A 16,489-nucleotide genomic window follows, 5' to 3' on the forward strand; every position below is an offset into this window, starting at 1 on the left:
CTGTATATGGATTTTACACATGGAAGAAGGAACAGCACATTGATTGGGAGGGCTGCTGCTGCTGCACATGGAAGAGGACACGAGAGGAAATTGGCAAAGGGTGAAAAAAGCATTTATAAAAAATATAAATTTGGCCTTGGAAGCAGGGCTGAGTATTATCCTTACCATGTTGTCTTATGAGGCAGTTTCACAGGAAGTGACCCGAGGTCCTACAATATAGGCACAGGTTTGTCCCACCCACAATATAGGCACAGGTTTGACTGGTTGCACCACTGCCATTCTTCTGTGGCAACAAAGGGTCTAGCTAGGCTAACCCTCATGGGTTCTGGATCTTCAGATGAGAAGAGTAGCAACTCTAGTAGAAGGAAATAGTGCTACTTCTTTTTCCAATTTGTGTTCCCCGAGCTGGCTGTGGATTTGTTCAGGCAGCTGTATAGATCTTACGCGTCCCCGGATTCGATTTCCCGCTCGTACCCGCCGGCGCCGCTTATCTTCCGCTCGATTCCCTGCCATTGTCCCCTCGCGGGGAGCGAGCAGGGAATCGGCGGTGGGGAGATCCGTCCTGTCGGATCTTATCAATCGAGCCGCATCAGCGGCTCGATTGTTAAGACACATCGCCGCCTCATCTACGCATGTAGATGAGGCTTTAGTCAACTGATTACATGCACACATGACTAGACCAGCAGGGAAGGTTTGAATCTTTGTACTTGAAACTCTATCCTTTGAATAAGGCCTCTTTTCCACGAACTGTTGAGCTCTGTGCTCAGCAAACAGTTGCCAGGCAGCAGTGAGCAGTTACCAGGCAGCAGCAAGCAGTTGTGAGAGTTTGAGAGGCATTTCACTGCTTGTAAAAACAGTTCGTGGAAAAGAGGCCTAACTTTAATCACTGACCTTAAACGACAACTAAAGTGAAAGGTACATGGAGGCTGCCATATTTATTTCTTTTTTAACCACTTCGTCCACAGGTCAGTAGATATACTGACCTGTCCAAAAGCAGTGCTGTACAGGATTGGGCTTACTCCTGTGCACATTTCTGGCACTATCTGTTGCAGGACTAATTGGAGAATGGGAATATACGTTTCCTGAGCTAATGAGATTGATTTTTACTATTAAAAATACTTTTATTTTCTCATTCATAGTGAAAAACACACTCTGTAGCATTATTTCAGAATCAAATATCTTTACCATAAATTGTGACCGGAACATACCGGTAATCCAAGTTTTGTGATAAGCAGTAAGAATAGCCAAACAAAATGTGTGTTTTTTATCTACAGTAACACTTTTTATTTTTATGCTGGAATTGGAAAAACTGAGAAAGGCCTGGTGCACACCAAAAACCGCTAGCAGATCCGCAAAATGCTAGCAGATTTTGAAACGCTTTTTCTTCTTTTTCTGTAGCGTTTCAGCTAGCATTTTGCGGTTTTGTGAAGCGTTTTTGGTGTAGTAGATTTCATGTATTGTGACAGTAAAGCTGTTACTGAACAGCTACTGTAACAAAAAACGCCTGGCAAACCGCTCTGAAGTGCCGTTTTTCAGAGCGGTTTGCGTTTTTCCTATACTTAACATTGAGGCAGAAACGCATCCGCAATCCAAAATCTGCAGCAGCCCGGGAGTATGCGTTTCTGCAAAACGCCTCCCGCTCTGGTGTGCACCAGCCCATTGAAATACATTACCCTAGCGGATCCGCACCCGCAAGCGGATCGCAAACCGCAGCAGAACCGCTCTGGTGTGCACTAGGCCAAATACATGTTTTTTTCTATTTTTTTTTCTTTGTTTTCCCATTAAAATTCATAGAAAACAAAATTGTTTGAGGAAAAAAATGGCATACAATTAATGCCTAGTTTGTCTTGAAAAAAACAATATATATTTCATTTCCAGGGACGTAGCAATAGGGGGTGCAGAGGTAGCGACCGCATCGGGGCCCTTGGGCTAGAGGGGCCCCGAGGGGCCCTCCCTCAGTTGCAGTTTTAGCTTTCTATTGGTCCTGTGCTCATAATAATCACTTCTATAGATACTTTGAATAGTGGTAATCACTAACAAACTGTTCCCCATTCCCTTCTTGCACCTCTGACACTGTAGTTGCCATTGGCAGGTTTTGTCCCGCCGTATCAATTGTTATGTATAGAGTGCTTGGGGGGCCCCATTGTAAAACTTGCATCGGGGCCCGTAGCTCCTTAGCTACGCCACTGTTCATTTATGTGTCATAAATAGGAACAAAGTTATTTCTGATTAAATAGGGACATAGCTAAACTGTCAATACTGCTCTGGTCAATAAGTTGAAAACAAGGTCTGGATGCGAAGTGGTTAAGCAATACCAGTTGCCTGGCAGCCTTGCTGATGCTCTGCCTTTAATACGTTTAGCCATAGACCCTGAAGAAGCATGCAGCAGATCACGTGTTTCTGACGTTAGTGTCAGATCTAACAAGCTGCATGCTTGTTTCTGGTGTGATACAGACACTACTGCAGCTAACTAGATTAGCAGGGCTGCCAGGCAACTAGTACTGCTTAAAGAGAGTCTGAAGACATAAAAATTACCTCTTTTTATTGGCCAGTTATCTTAAAGGGAACCAGAGAGGAAGCACCCTTGTGTATTTTACCATATATATCAGTAAGAACATTAGAGAAAACACTTACCATGCTCTCTGTTTCCTCCTCACTGCTAAAAGTGTCTGTTAACAGCAGTCACAAGAATCCCAGACTGAGCAATTAAATCTGGCTTTGCTGGGAATGATTATAGCTGAGTCATTATAGCAAAGCCACAAGGGGGCAGGCTTGGGCTTGAAATAACACCACAGAATACATACTTAGCTATAATCTTTCTGTAGCAAAGCTAGACGGAGCAGCCTGACTTCTCAGTCGAGGATTCTTATCAGACGTGATAACAGTCAGATTACACAGAGAACAATGAAACAAAGGGCAGATTAGGTGTTTACTGTCATGTTCCCACTGATTTATAAGGTAAAATACAAGAGGGTGCTTCATCTCTGGTTCTCTTTAAGCATTAAGATCATAGCTGCAGAGGCGTAGCTAGGCCCTTCAGCGCCCGGGGGCAAAGACAGTTTTTGCGCCCTCCCCCATGGTAAAACATGCGTCGCCGTGCAAGAAATGAGCATGGTCATACAGCAGATAGTGGCCATAGTCATGGGTGGAGCCAAATGCACCGGACGTTAGCAGTGGTGTAATGAGACCTGCCAAGCAAATCGTTGGATTAAGATCCCTTTCCTTTAAACCATACAATATCCCCACAAAGCACTGCAGAAGAGGCCACCACTATATAAATACATAATAATAATGTGATAGGACATTAGACTATGACTATGGGAGGATTAAAGTGTGAGCTCTCTGAGGACAGTCAGTGACATGACTGTACTCTGTAATGTGCTGCAGGAGATGTCAGTGCTATATAAATACATAATAATAATATGGTAGGACATTAGACTATGACTATGGTAGGATTAGATTGTGAGCTCCTCTGAGGACAGTCAGTGACATGACTATGTACTCTGTAAAGTGCTGCAGAAGATGTCACTGCTAGATAAATACATAATAATAGAATGGTAAGACATTAGACTATGACTATGGTAGGATTAGATTGTGAGCTCCTCTGAGGACAGTCAGTGGCATGACTTTGTACTCTGTAAAGTGCTGCAGAAAATGTCAGGGATGCCAAGTGGATGAGCTTTTTTACATTTTTTTTTTTTTTTTTTGCTGATAGAGGATTGGGGGGAGAGCGAGTGAGAGAGGGGAAGAGAGAAACGAGAGAGGGCAAAAGAAAGAGGGGGAGAGAGAGAAAGAGGAGGAGACTAGGGGGGGGGGAGAGAAGAGAGGGGGGGGTAAGAGAGAGAGGAGGATAAAGAGAGAGAGGAGGGAGAGAAGGGGGGAGAGAGAAAGAGATGGGGGAAGAGAGAGAGAGGAGGGGGAGAGAGAAAGAGGAGGAGAGAGGAGGGAGAATGAGAGAGAGAGGGACAGGAGGAGAGAGAGATGGAGGGGGAGAGAGAGAATGTTGGAACACCGGCTGGGAGAAAGAGAGGGGGGAGAGAGAGACACGTGTGTGAGACTGTGTCCACTCTGCTACCTGCTTCCACACAGAAATTCAGCAAGTCGTCTGGGTTTGGATGACCTCTCTCTTCTCTTGACACATGACACTGCTGCCTGGGGGGGCTGGGCTGCGTCAGCGCTATTTTTCACAGTGTGCACAAACACACCACACAGGGTCGGAAGAAATGATGGCAGACCTGTACTCTCCTCTCCCACACATTCCACCTAAAGCAAGTGCTGGCTACGCTGATCCCAGGTCTTTGCATTCTTCGTTCCTGGCTATCCAGCCCAGGAATGTGTACAGCTGACAGGCAATACAGCCTTTCAAATCTCGCTCCTACCTCATTCCCCACCAGCCTGCGAGGGTACACAAACAGACAGGAGGCGGGCAACACTCTCTCCTGGATGGCTGAAAGTGTCCCCTAAAGCTGCCAATCTAGGAAGAGTCAGAGGTATCGGAGTCGGCGGCTCTGCAGGGAATTTTACCATTATACCGGTGTCGGCTTTGTGTAACATTTTCCGGCTGGGTGGCAACAACTTGGTGGCATCCCTACCTGTCACCTAGTTGGGCTTAGGTGGCTGCTGGTTCCGCTGTACTTTGTCTATCTCCGCCCCCTCCACAGTCGCACTTCTTGCCTCAGTGCCTCGGCTCCTCCTCACCATCTCTGACTGGCTGCCGCTACTGCTGGCCCTGCCTGCGTTCCACTCGTGGCTATTATACATGCTGCGCAGCGGCAGCGGCTGGTGACCTCACACAGGAAGAGCAAGGCAGCCGCAGCAATGCTGCGGCAGACAGATGAGATTAAAAAAAAGACGTGGCTGGGCGCCCTTAGGGAGTCAGCGCCCGGGGGCACATGTCCTACCCCGCCCCCCCCAAGCTACGCCCCTGCATAGCTGATACGCTGCATCCCCATGGCAGAACAAGGTATTTATCCCCCAAAAAATCCCTGGGGCAAAATTCCACGACTTTCCAGGTCATAGATTTTGCTGCCCGGGGGAGGCAGAACTTTGCACTGTAGCTTTGCCTCCAGTCCAGTCAATCTCCGCCTCTACCCCACCCCTATTAAGTGAAAAAAAAGACTGAGAGGGGCGGGGAGAGGCAGAGATTGACTGGAGCAGAGGCAAAGCTACTGTGCAAAGGACCGCAGAATTTTTCCCCGGGGATTTCAAGGGGATAAATACCTCGTTCTGCTGCAGGAATGCGGCGTATCAGCTAATCTTAATGCTTAATATAACTGGCCAATAAAAAGAGGTAATTTTTATGGCTTCAGACTCTATGTAAGGCTTCATTCATAGTGCGCTCCGCTCGCGTTAGCGGTAGGTTTTTTTTTTAAGTGGTTTTTTTTCCTTTCCCGGCGCTTGGGTGGGCATTGCATTTTTGTGAAAAGTGCTTTTCTAAGCGCTTTTCCCAAGCATTTTTTTTAATTCACTCCCTGACGCAAGTCAGGAAATGAACTCTTTCCCCCGGAAAATAATAAATACAATGTATTTATTCTTAAAAACGTGAACGCAATTGCTGCACAAAGCAATTTTGTGAGCGTTTTGTGTTTTTCCTATACCTTCCATTGAGGCAAAAATCGCCTCAAAAATGGTACATGCAATGCTTTTCTGAACCGCTCAGATGTGAACTCTCTCATAGAGAATCATTGCGTAAGCGATTTCAGGGCGATTTTGAAAAATCACCAGCGCCTCTAAGGGCTCATTCACACCTTGGGCATTTCACTTTTTTAAAAAAACGCCCTGAAATCGCTAGTGCAATGAATCCTTATGGGACAGTTCATATCAGCGCATTTCGTCTGCTTTTCGCTCAGCAAAGCATTGCATGTACCATTTTCGGGGGCGATTTTGCTACATTGGAAGGTATAGGAAAAGTGCAAAATGCTCACAAATCACTTTATCCGGCGATTGCGTTCACACTTTAATAAATAAATACATTGTATTTATTCATTTCCGGGTGAAAGAGTTCACCCAGGAAGTGAAAAAACGGAATCGCTCTGCAAAAGCGCTTACAAAAGTGCTTTGTACAATATAGTGGAGCGCCCGGGAGGGGGAAAAACGCGCAAAAAATTGAAGATTGCTGGCGTCTTCGAATTTAGAAGTGAACAAAGCCTAAAAGAAAATAAATATGCCAGCCTCCATATCCCTCTCACTTCAGCTGTCCTTTAAAGAGAACCCGAGGTGGGATTTACTTATGCTAGTGGGGCACAGAGGCTGGTTGTGCACACTAACACCAGCCTCTGTTGCCCCATGGTGTGCCTCCAAGACCCCCCTGCGCGCCGCTATACCCCCCGCAGTGCTGGTGACACGCAGCGTGTCGCCAGCACAATGTTTACCTCTCGCCTGTCTGTTAGCGCCGCTAACCCGCCTCCTCCGTATCGGCGCTACCCACCCGCGTCACTTCCCTCCAATCAGCAGGAGGGAAGGGACGCGGGCGGGTAGCGCCGATACGAAGGAGGCGGGGGAGCGGCGCTAACAGACAGGCGAGAGGTAAACATTGTGCTGGCAACACGCTGCGTGTCGTCAGCACTGCGGGAGGTATAGCGGCGTGCAGGGGGGTCCTGGAGGCACACCATGGGGCAACAGAGGCTGGTGTTAGTGTGCACAACCAGCCTCTGTGCCCCACTAGCATAAGTAAATCCCACCTCGGGTTCTCTTAAGGGCTGTGCTTGCTGGAATTTTTTTTTTAAACTATTTTTCATGCGACCTTTTTACCGCATATTTACTGCATGCTTAATGGCTGTTTACGCATTTTTTTTTGCCTCTTTGTGAATAGCGCCCAATCTGTTACAATGCAGAGATGTAAACAGGCCCATACAATTGTATGGGCATTGAGATGAATTATCTGCAGATCAGGCAATCATCTGCAGATCCATCCTGGTGGATCTGATCTGCAGATGATTGTTCGTTAAACAAGGTGTGTATGAGATCTGCAGATATCATAGACTATGGGCCTGATTCACAAAGCGGTGCAAACTGTTTAGCACGGGTGTGCTAAACAGTTAGCACGGGAAGTCCGTTCGTGGACTTTTGCGCGCAAAGTGCCGCGATCGCGCGAATCGCGGCACTTTGCGTGCGCAAAAGTCCGAGAACGGCACTTCACATGGGTGTGCTAAACAGTTTGCACTGCTTTGTGAATCAGGCCCAATGAATGCATTTTGCAGGAACTGATCTTTTGCAGATACTGATCTGTTGCATGTGTATGTTAGACCACTGTTAAAGAGAACCTAAAGTCAACAAAAAAAAAAATTAGATTAACTCACCTGTCGGCCGGTGACGGCCAAACCGGAAGTGTTCGCCGGTGGGTCCTGGACCATCGGAGTCTCTGCGAGGGCACCGATCGTCTGCAGGGGGCTGAGGGAAGCCCCAGGTGAGTTAATCTCATTTTTTTTGTTGACTTTAGGTTCTCTTTAACAGTGGTCTAAGTAGGCCTGCCCAGTAAATGTTGGATGAAGCCCCTCTCTCCATTTATACAAAAACTAAAAACAAAAATTCTGCATATTACAGGCAGTGTAACTTAAAGGAAACATCAAGCAAAATTTCCTGCCCCATGATATTCTTACCGCGGGCTTCCTCCAGCCCCTTGCAGCTGACTTGTCCCACGCCGCGTCTCCGATCACAGCCGCCGGCCCGGGGTTCCCACTGGTGGAGAGGCGTGCAGCCATTTTGTGAGGCAATCCCCCCATAGCATTCCCTGACCTTCTAGTGGACCCCCTTCCATGCTCCAAGGGGCCTCCCATTAAGGCACCACAACTCCCATGCCCCCATAGAAGAACCACAGCTCCCTGAATGCCCCCATAAAGGCAACACAGCACCCAGCATGGCGTACCCCCCATTGATGCACCACAGCTCCCAGTATGCCTGCCATTGAGACACCACAGTTGCCAGTGTGCCATCATAGAGGCTCCACAGTTCTATGGGGGCATGCTGGGAGCTGTGGTGCCCCTATGGCAATATCCTGGGAGCTGTGGTGCCTCAATGGGGGCATGCTGGGAGCTGTGATACATCAATGGGGGAAGATTCTGGGTGCTGTGGTGCCTCTATGGGGGCATGCTAGGTGCTTTGGTTCCTGTATGGGGGCAAGCAGGGCACTGTGGTACCTCTATCGGGCTTGCTGGGTGCTGTGGTGCCATTCTGGGTGCTGTGGTGCCATGCTTAGTGTTATGGTGTCATGCTGGGTGCTATGGTGCCTCTATGGGGCATGCTGGATGGTGTAGTGCCATGCTATGTGCTATGGTCAGAGCTGGGACAAGGTCCTCCAGCACCCAAGGCTGAGACACCAAAGTGCGCCCCTCCATCCCTCCCACCCCAGCTGTCACACACTGATTGCTATTAGACTAAGAGGGCCACAGGGTCCACAACTTCCCCAACACCTTAATAACTAGTTATCTGGCTTGCAGTCACTGCTATGTATCCCCTTTTCTTATTTCTTTCTGCTTCAACCAAAATTAGAAATGACAGCTGAATGAATTGTTCGCCCCCTCCTACACTGCGCCCTGAGGCTGGAGCCTCTCCAGCCTATGCCTCGGCCCTGGCTATGGTGTCATGCTGTGTTCTGTGTAGTGCCAGGCTGGGTGCTGTGGTGCCTGTATGGGGCTTGCTGGGTGCTGTGTGGTGCCATGCTGGGTGCTATGGTGCCTTTACTCTGCATGGGGGACATCCGGGGCACATGCCACTGATCTTTGGGGCTAGCAATGTCCCTGTCATCAGGCCTTCATTTACGTCCCTTTCACATGGGTAGCTGACAAGCAGTGGAGTCACAGCCTGTCTGCTGCTCTCCTGCATCAGCTTGGTTCTTGTTAGCGCCCGATATCGGCACTGTACAGGCCTCCCCCCCCCCCAAACTGAGTTCTAAGCACGGCCGCAGCCACGTTCAGACTCGACATGTCGCAGTTCTCTGGCGCCCAGTAACACCAACATGTGTCAACGCTTAACACACGTGGTGTTACAAATGCTACAATTCAGCTGCATTTAAATTGCACTGGCGGGCGGCAGGCGGAAGACTGAACTGCTCTGAAAACGCGCAGTTCAGCCTCCCATCTGAAAGGGGCCTCACAGGATTTTGATAGAAGAAATGGGATAATCGTTTGTTTTTCTTGATCGAAAAAAAATAATATTTTCAACTTTCATTCAATATGATCGTTTTGGTCTACAAAATAGGAAAATCAAACGTTTTTATTGTACCGTGTATGGGTACCATAAGGAACTTGCCTGGATGGCTGCATCATTTACCTGCCTGGATGCCCCCTTGCACCTTGACCAGAGATCAGCTTGGCAGATTGACTGAGGCCCCGTTTACACTTAATCAGTTGGTATGCGTTAGTGTGCGTTAGTGTGTGTTTTTTCCATAGCAGTGCATTGGGAAGAAAATTTCAGTTAAAACGCGTATAGTGAGAATTGTGCCATAGGAAAACATGGGCATTACTTTGAAAATCAGTTTTCTTTCAGTTATAACTGAGAGCAACTGATAAGTGTAAAAGGGGCCTAACTATGCTATGGAGCTATGGAGAATCGCAAATTCCTCCTGAAAAAAGCAGTGGATCCATAGAATCAGGTTCAGAATCACTTTATTTCGCCAAGCATGACTGGGTCAAGCCCGGAATTGGGTTTGGCACAATGGAGCAGTACATAGGGAGAAAGGCAGGAGAAAATGTCAGAATAACAGTAAACATACACAAATATACACTCAGCATCAGATATACATATAGCTCTGTATTCATCTTTCAAAGGCACACTGCTGAAGTCTACCGCTCCTATGCAGGTGGTAGGGCGCTGATAGAGGGTGGTAGAATGTTAAGGGAGTTCAGGAGGCTAACGGCCATAGGGAAGAAAGAGTTCTTGTGTCTGGTGGTCTTGGTGGGGATGGCCCGGAGTCTCCGACCCAGTGAAAGTGGGGTGAAAAAACAGTGGCCTGGATGAGAGAGGTCACCTGCAATCCTCAGAGCCCTGGCTCGCAGTCTTGTGTTATACAGGTGGTCAAGTGGTGGCAGAGGTCTCCTAACGATTCTCTCCGCCGACCTGATGATCCTCTGTAGTTTGTGCCTGTCACTGGCGGTGGCTCCCACATACCACACCAAGATGGCGGAGCAGAGGATCGATTCAATGGTGGCAGTGTAAAAGCATGTTAGAATCTCCTGCGCCATGCTGAACTTCCGCAGTTGGTGGAGGAAGAAGAGTCTCTGCTGGGATTTCCGTAGGGTTGACGTGATGTTGACCCTCCAACTGAGATTGCTGGAGATGGTGGTGCCCAGCAGGCGGACGCAGGGCACTCTGGCCACCTCGGTGCCATCAATGTAGATGGGAGGTGGGGTAGGGGCAGACTTCCTGAAGTCAATTATAAGTTCGACGGTTTTGGCCGTGTTGATCACCAGGCTGTTCTCCTTGCACCAGTGACATAGTCTATCCACTTGCTGCTGGTAATCCTGGATGTTGTCCTTGGTGATGAGGCCGACATTGGTGGTGTCATCCGCAAATGTTATGACTTTGACAGAGTCTACCGTGGATCTACAATCATTTGTGTAAAGGGAGAAGAGCAGCGGGGACAGGACGCAGCCCTGGGGTGCCCCTGTGTTGGTTATCACTTCTCGTGAGTAGATGTCCCCCACCCTGACAACTTGGGATCTGTTGGAGAGAAAGTCAGTGATCCATAGACGTAGGGTTGAGTGGGACCCCAAGTGTGGCCAGAACATTCTGGAGGGTGCGTGGGCATATAGTGTTAAATGCCGAACTGAAGTCTAATAGCAGTACTCTGGCATACGCATCCTTCCTGTCTAGATGGTTGTAGACATATTCCATACAGATGTTTAGAGCATCGTCAGTGGACCTATTTGCACTCTAGGAAAACTGGAGTGGGTCTAGTAGGGGCAAGGTGGATAGCTTGAGGGTGGATAAGACCACTCTCTCTAGGGACTTCCTGATAATGGACGTCAGGGTCACAGGCCTGTAGTTGTAGTTGTTGTAGTTGTTGAGGTCGGAGATGCCTTGAAATGCGCTTTGAGTCCCATGGGAGAAAAGCGCTTTACAAATGATATTTGTTGTTGTTGTTTCTTAGGAACCGGAATGATGGTGGACCTCTTGGAGACAATCATTACATGCAATTTCACATGCATTTTAGAACTGCGGCAAAAAGTGTGACATTTGCCTTAGGCCTGGAACCCACTAGGAATTGCTGCAGGGCTTTAAAATCGCCCCAGCACTGTGTGCAGCGAATCCTAGTCCGATTGCGCTTGCAATTACACAACGCTTAGAAGCGATGTACAGTAAACTGTACAGTGCTTCCAATTAGTGATTTGCATATTTTTTTTTTAATAAAAAACTTTATTATACTTACCAGGTGTCTGACTTCCATCTGTAGCCCCACCCCCTAAAGGAAGAGGTCATAGGTGCTTCTCTATGACCAATAAGAGAAGCACCTGTGACCTCTTCCTTTAGGGGGCGGGGCTACAAATGGAAGTAGGAAATCCGGACACCGGGTGACTATTATAAGGTTTTATTTAAAGCACAATTGCTTACCCCCAAGTGCTTTGAAAATTGATTTTGCAGTGCTTATATACTTTAACATTGAACGCTAAAGCGGTCAAAATGCTACATGTCCTACGATTGCTAGTACCCCTAATCTCAGTCGCACCAGTAGGGTCCCCACCACCCACTTTTTATTGACAAAGTGTTTTTAGGAATTGCCGGCGATTGTCGGCAATCGCAAAATGCTGCCAAAATCGCCCTAGTGGGTTGCAGTCCTAACACCATCTCAATTTGTGCTTATATGTTGCTGAACTGGACTGTCCCCAGCCACCCACATGCCCTGCCTGTTCATTCAGCTAAATGAGGCCTAATGCCTGGTACACACATGCAAATTGTTTGGCCAGTTTTAATACTTCCATGTACTATGAGAGATGACCTACACAATGGCCTCCATTCTCAATGAGCTAGGGCTCGTTCGCACAAGAGGCGCTTTTGGACTTTTTTAAGCTCTGATGATTTTTGAAAAGCGCCCTAAAAGCAACTACACCATGCTTTCCAATGGTGTAGTTCAGATTTGGGCGTTCCGTGCGCTGTCAGTTGACATAAGCGCTGCATGCATGGACCATTTTCAGGACGATTTGCCTTGAATGGAAGTTATAGGAAAAAAGAAAAACGCTCACAAAATCGCTTTGTGCAGCGATTGCATTTACATTTTTTAAGAATAAATATATTGTATGTAATATTTTCCGGATCAAAGAGTTCACTTCCTGACTTGCGTCAGGGAGTGAATTAAAAAACTGCTGTGGAAAAGCGCTTACAAAAGCACTTTTAACAAAAACGCATCTCCACCCAAGCGCCGGGAAAGGAAAAAAAAAATGCTTCAAAAAACTGCAAAGGGAACAGACAAGCTATCAGAACGCAATGGGAACGAGGCATTTTGGTAATTAAATGTCTGAAAATTACCGACTAAACTATGAAGTATTTTAACATTCACAATGTTTTCAGTTGGGAATTACCATTTGCAGAAAAATTACAGGAAAAAAAGTGATAAAAGTGCGGTAACGTAGGTAAAAAAAAAATCATTATTTTAGAAGCTAATTCCACAAAAAAAGGAATTTGTAATGAAAAAACAGCACATAATTTCACAGACATTCATCTGCAGATAATCTGCAGATCAGATCCACCAGGATGGATTTTCAGATCTGCAGATGATTGTCAGTTATGCAGATGAAGTCTGTTAAACAAGGTGTGTATGATGATCTGCAGATATCATAGACTATGAATGCATTTTGCAAGGACGGATCTTTTGCAGGAACAGATCTTTTGCAGATACTGATCTTTTGAATGTGTACAGCGGTCTTTGTAAGCAGCATCTTGCAACGATTTGTACCTGATGGGGACTCGGAGTTCAGCTCCATAGAATAGACTGTGTAGAGTATGACTCTCATACTCAGGGCCGGTTTAAGCAACAATGGGGCCCCAGGGCAAAATAAACCTGCGGGGCCCCCAAACAGATACCCCGGAGCAAAAATTGGCATTAAGGGACCTTTTTTGCAGCTGGTATAGTCAGGGTTTGAAGCCCCAATTAGTCGGAGCTCCACATTCTGGCTACCCCAGCCTGCATGGGGGATAAGGGGTTAAAAAGTTTCAGGAGGGGGGACCCCACATAATTTAAAAAAAAAAAAATTCCCACACTCTAAAAAATTTTTGGGGGGGAAAATAGGAAAAAAATGCCAGGGATCTTCATACAGCCATATTGCAGCTGTATAGGGATCCCTGACCAAAGTGCTGCGGCTGCGTACGGACCCCCTGGAAACCCTGTCAGGAAATGTATTGCTCTTTCTTTTGATACATGTAAAATTACACTACCGTTAGGTACTAAAAGTGACATTTACCGCATTTAAAAGTATACTTTTTTCCTTCGAAACTTTAAAATCGATTTTCTCAAAAACTATAAGGTCTTTTTGAAAAATTGTTTTTTCCTCTTATTCCCAATGATCTCCTTAACATATCCTGCAAATTTAGGGTTTCTAGAATTTAAGGTGGATTTGCTATTAACCATTAAAGGGGAACTTCAGCCTAAACAAAAATACTGTCATTAAGTTACATCAGTTATGTTAATTAGAATGGATAGGTAATATAATCTCTTACCCACCCTGTTTTAAAAGAACAGGCAAATTTGTGTGATTCATGGGGGCTGCCATCTTTGTCATGGGGGCAGCCATCTTTTTGGTTGAAAGGAGGTGACAAGGAGCAGGAGACACAGTTCCAACTGTCCTGTGTCCCGATAACCCCTACCAGCTGCACACACTAGGCTTCAAATGTCAAATGCAAAATGTAAAAAAAAAAATTGCACCAAAACAGCAGAACGAGAACAACAAAATCAGAAATCCCATCATGCTTTGCACAGCATCAGGGGAAAAAAGCCCGGGCAGTTTTTTTCTGTGCAGCTAAAAATGAGGCTTGTATAAGAGAAACAAATTTCTGATGCTGTGAAACTGTTAAAGAAACACAAGGCCTTTTCAGTGCTGCTGAGTTGATTTTTAGTCCGGAGGTTCACTTTAAACTCGGCTGGTTTTGAAATATGTATTTTTTTTTCCTTTGAAACTTTAAAATCGATTTTCTCAGGAACTATAAGGTCGATTTGAAAAAAAAATGTTTTCCTCTTGTAGCCACTGGGGGCCCCTACAAGTTCTGGGGCCCTGGGGCAGCTGCCTCCTTTGCCTCTATGGTAGCGCCGACCCTGCTCATACTACATGGAAGGTGGTAAAATTGGTCTGATATCTTTCATTTATCTTTCAAGTGTGTACACACCATTACACAATCTGCTCATAGTATTCATTATGTTGACTCTCACACTACATGAAGGTATTAAAATGTGGCACTTCGCAATCTTTTTGATTTACAGGGGGAGGTGGACATGGGAGACGAGGAGATAGGGATATGTCTTCTTCCACCCTGCGGTTATTACCCCCGTTTACAGGATGTTGGACTCTTTAATAGATCCAAGAGGTTCCCCCCGTTCACGCTCTGCCCTAATCTAAAAACTTTTGTATCGGTTGTGGAGAAGGATTTGAGGGGCATAGATGGAGGGATTCTGCGGCACAGCAATTTGAATGATGAGGAGTTGGCTACACTTGCTGAATTGTCAACTCAGAATCGGTGGACTATTAAACCTGCCGATAAAGGTGGTAATGTGGTGGTCATGACCACCGCAGCATATAGGGAGATGTGTTTGGACATTCTCAATGTGCGGGATTGCTATGTTGGGGTCTCCCCCTCGAGGGCCACTCGTTGCCAGAAGGAACTCTTTTCCATTATTGATGAGGCTGTGAGACGTGATGTCATTAATGCGGACGTGGGTACTTTTCTTAAGGTTGCAGATCCGATCACTCCAACATTTTATGCACTTCCTAAAGTGCATTAAAATCTCATTAAACCACCTGGGCGTCCCATCGTCTCGGGTAGGGGCTCTTTAACGGAGAAAGTAAGTGTTTATATCGATCGACATCTGCAGCCTCATGTTAAGTGCCTCCCCTCATATACTCGTGACACCTTGCACCTCCTCCAAATTTTGGATGGGATGCAGGTGCCGGAAGGCACGCTGCTTGTGGCCCTTGATGTGGAGGCCCTATACTCGAGTATCCCGCACAGTCTAGGCATTGATGCCATTGACCTTTTCCTGAGTGAATTAGGGTTACAACATGTGCCTCACAATCTCTTCCTCTCGTCCCTCTTACGCTTTCTTTTACATAACAATATTTTTGTTTTTGAGGAGTCTCACTACCTCCAGGTGCAGGGGGCGGCGATGGGCACCACCTGTGCTCCGTCGTACGCCAATCTGTACCTGGGGGCGTGGGAACGTGTCGTTTTTTCGGATGATGGGCTTTCGATGTACCTGTGCCACGTTTTGACGTGGCACAGGTACATTGACGACATCTTCATATTATGGACGGGGGGCGTGAATCTTCTGCAGAAGTTTGTGTCCTGTTTAAACGCAAACGAACGCAACCTTAGATTTACGCTACAATGGGATGCATGTAGCATCCCATTTTTGGACATTAGGGTGGGCATTGATGAACGAGGCTGCCTCTTTACCCAACTCTTTCGCAAAGACACTTCAACCAACTCTCTGCTGCGGGCTGATAGCTTCCACCCTGATCACACGATCAGGGGGATTCCTATGGGCCAGTACCTCCGCCTAAGGCGGAACTGTTCACAGACTGTTGATTTTAAGAGAGAAGCCGATGACCTTCGCGCACGTTTTCGTGCGAGGGGTTATCGTGACAAACACCTAAAACGAGCTTACAAACGAGCTCACATGAGCAGCAGGGACACTCTACTTGGATCGTCCGGGGGTGCGACACGCGAATCGGAGGTGCTGAGATTTTGCACGCAATTTTGTGCACAGTCCACATCAATTCAACGTATAATGGACCGCCACTGGCATATCCTCACTAATGATCCTAAACTTGTTAAAATTGTGCCCGAGAAACCGCAGGTAGTTTTTCGTAGGGCACCATCATTGAGGGATAAATTGGTTGGGAGTCACTTCCAGGGGAGTGGGAATACACGACAACACTGCAAAGTCTTGGGTACGTACACATGTGGCGGCTGTACGATGTGCCGCTACATCCAGGTCGGAAAAACAGTAATACTTCCTAATAATAGACCGTGGAATCTTTCGCATTTTGTTAATTGCGGAACGATCCTGGTGGTGTACTTACTGACATGCCCCTGTGGGGCGTTTTATGTCGGCAAGACAAAACGCGATTTAAGATCTCGCATGTCTGAGCACATCACCAGTATTGTGAGCAAAAACACCTCGGTTGTTCCCACCCCGGTGGCTCGTCATTTTAAATCAGTACACGGTGGTAACCCGTCGGGGGTTCGGTTTATAGGTTTAGATCGCATCCATCGCACGATCCGTGGTGGTAATAGTGATCGCCTGCTGCTCCAGAGGGAGTCTAGGTGGATCTTTGACCTTCGGGCC

The 16,489-nt window shown here is 46.9% G+C and overlaps 1 protein-coding gene across 2 annotated transcripts in view; it reads right to left on the bottom strand.

Annotated features, from left to right (window-relative positions):
* LOC137523394 (serine/threonine-protein phosphatase PGAM5, mitochondrial-like) overlaps positions 1–16,489 on the bottom strand; it is an 83,902-nt gene that overhangs the window by 55,575 nt on the left and 11,838 nt on the right. The window contains exon 1 of one of the 2 annotated variants that reach the window (XM_068243407.1): positions 4,380–4,400. The exons of the other annotated variant lie outside the window; for it this stretch is intronic. Within the exon in view, the coding sequence (XP_068099508.1) occupies positions 4,380–4,384 (5 nt within the window). The 5' untranslated portion in view covers positions 4,385–4,400. Of the gene's footprint in view, positions 1–4,379; positions 4,401–16,489 lie in introns of those variants that run through there. 2 annotated transcript variants of the gene reach the window in all.

This window comes from Hyperolius riggenbachi, chromosome 1 (assembly GCF_040937935.1).
Source record: "Hyperolius riggenbachi isolate aHypRig1 chromosome 1, aHypRig1.pri, whole genome shotgun sequence".
In the NCBI taxonomy this organism is placed as follows: Eukaryota; Metazoa; Chordata; class Amphibia; order Anura; family Hyperoliidae; genus Hyperolius; species Hyperolius riggenbachi.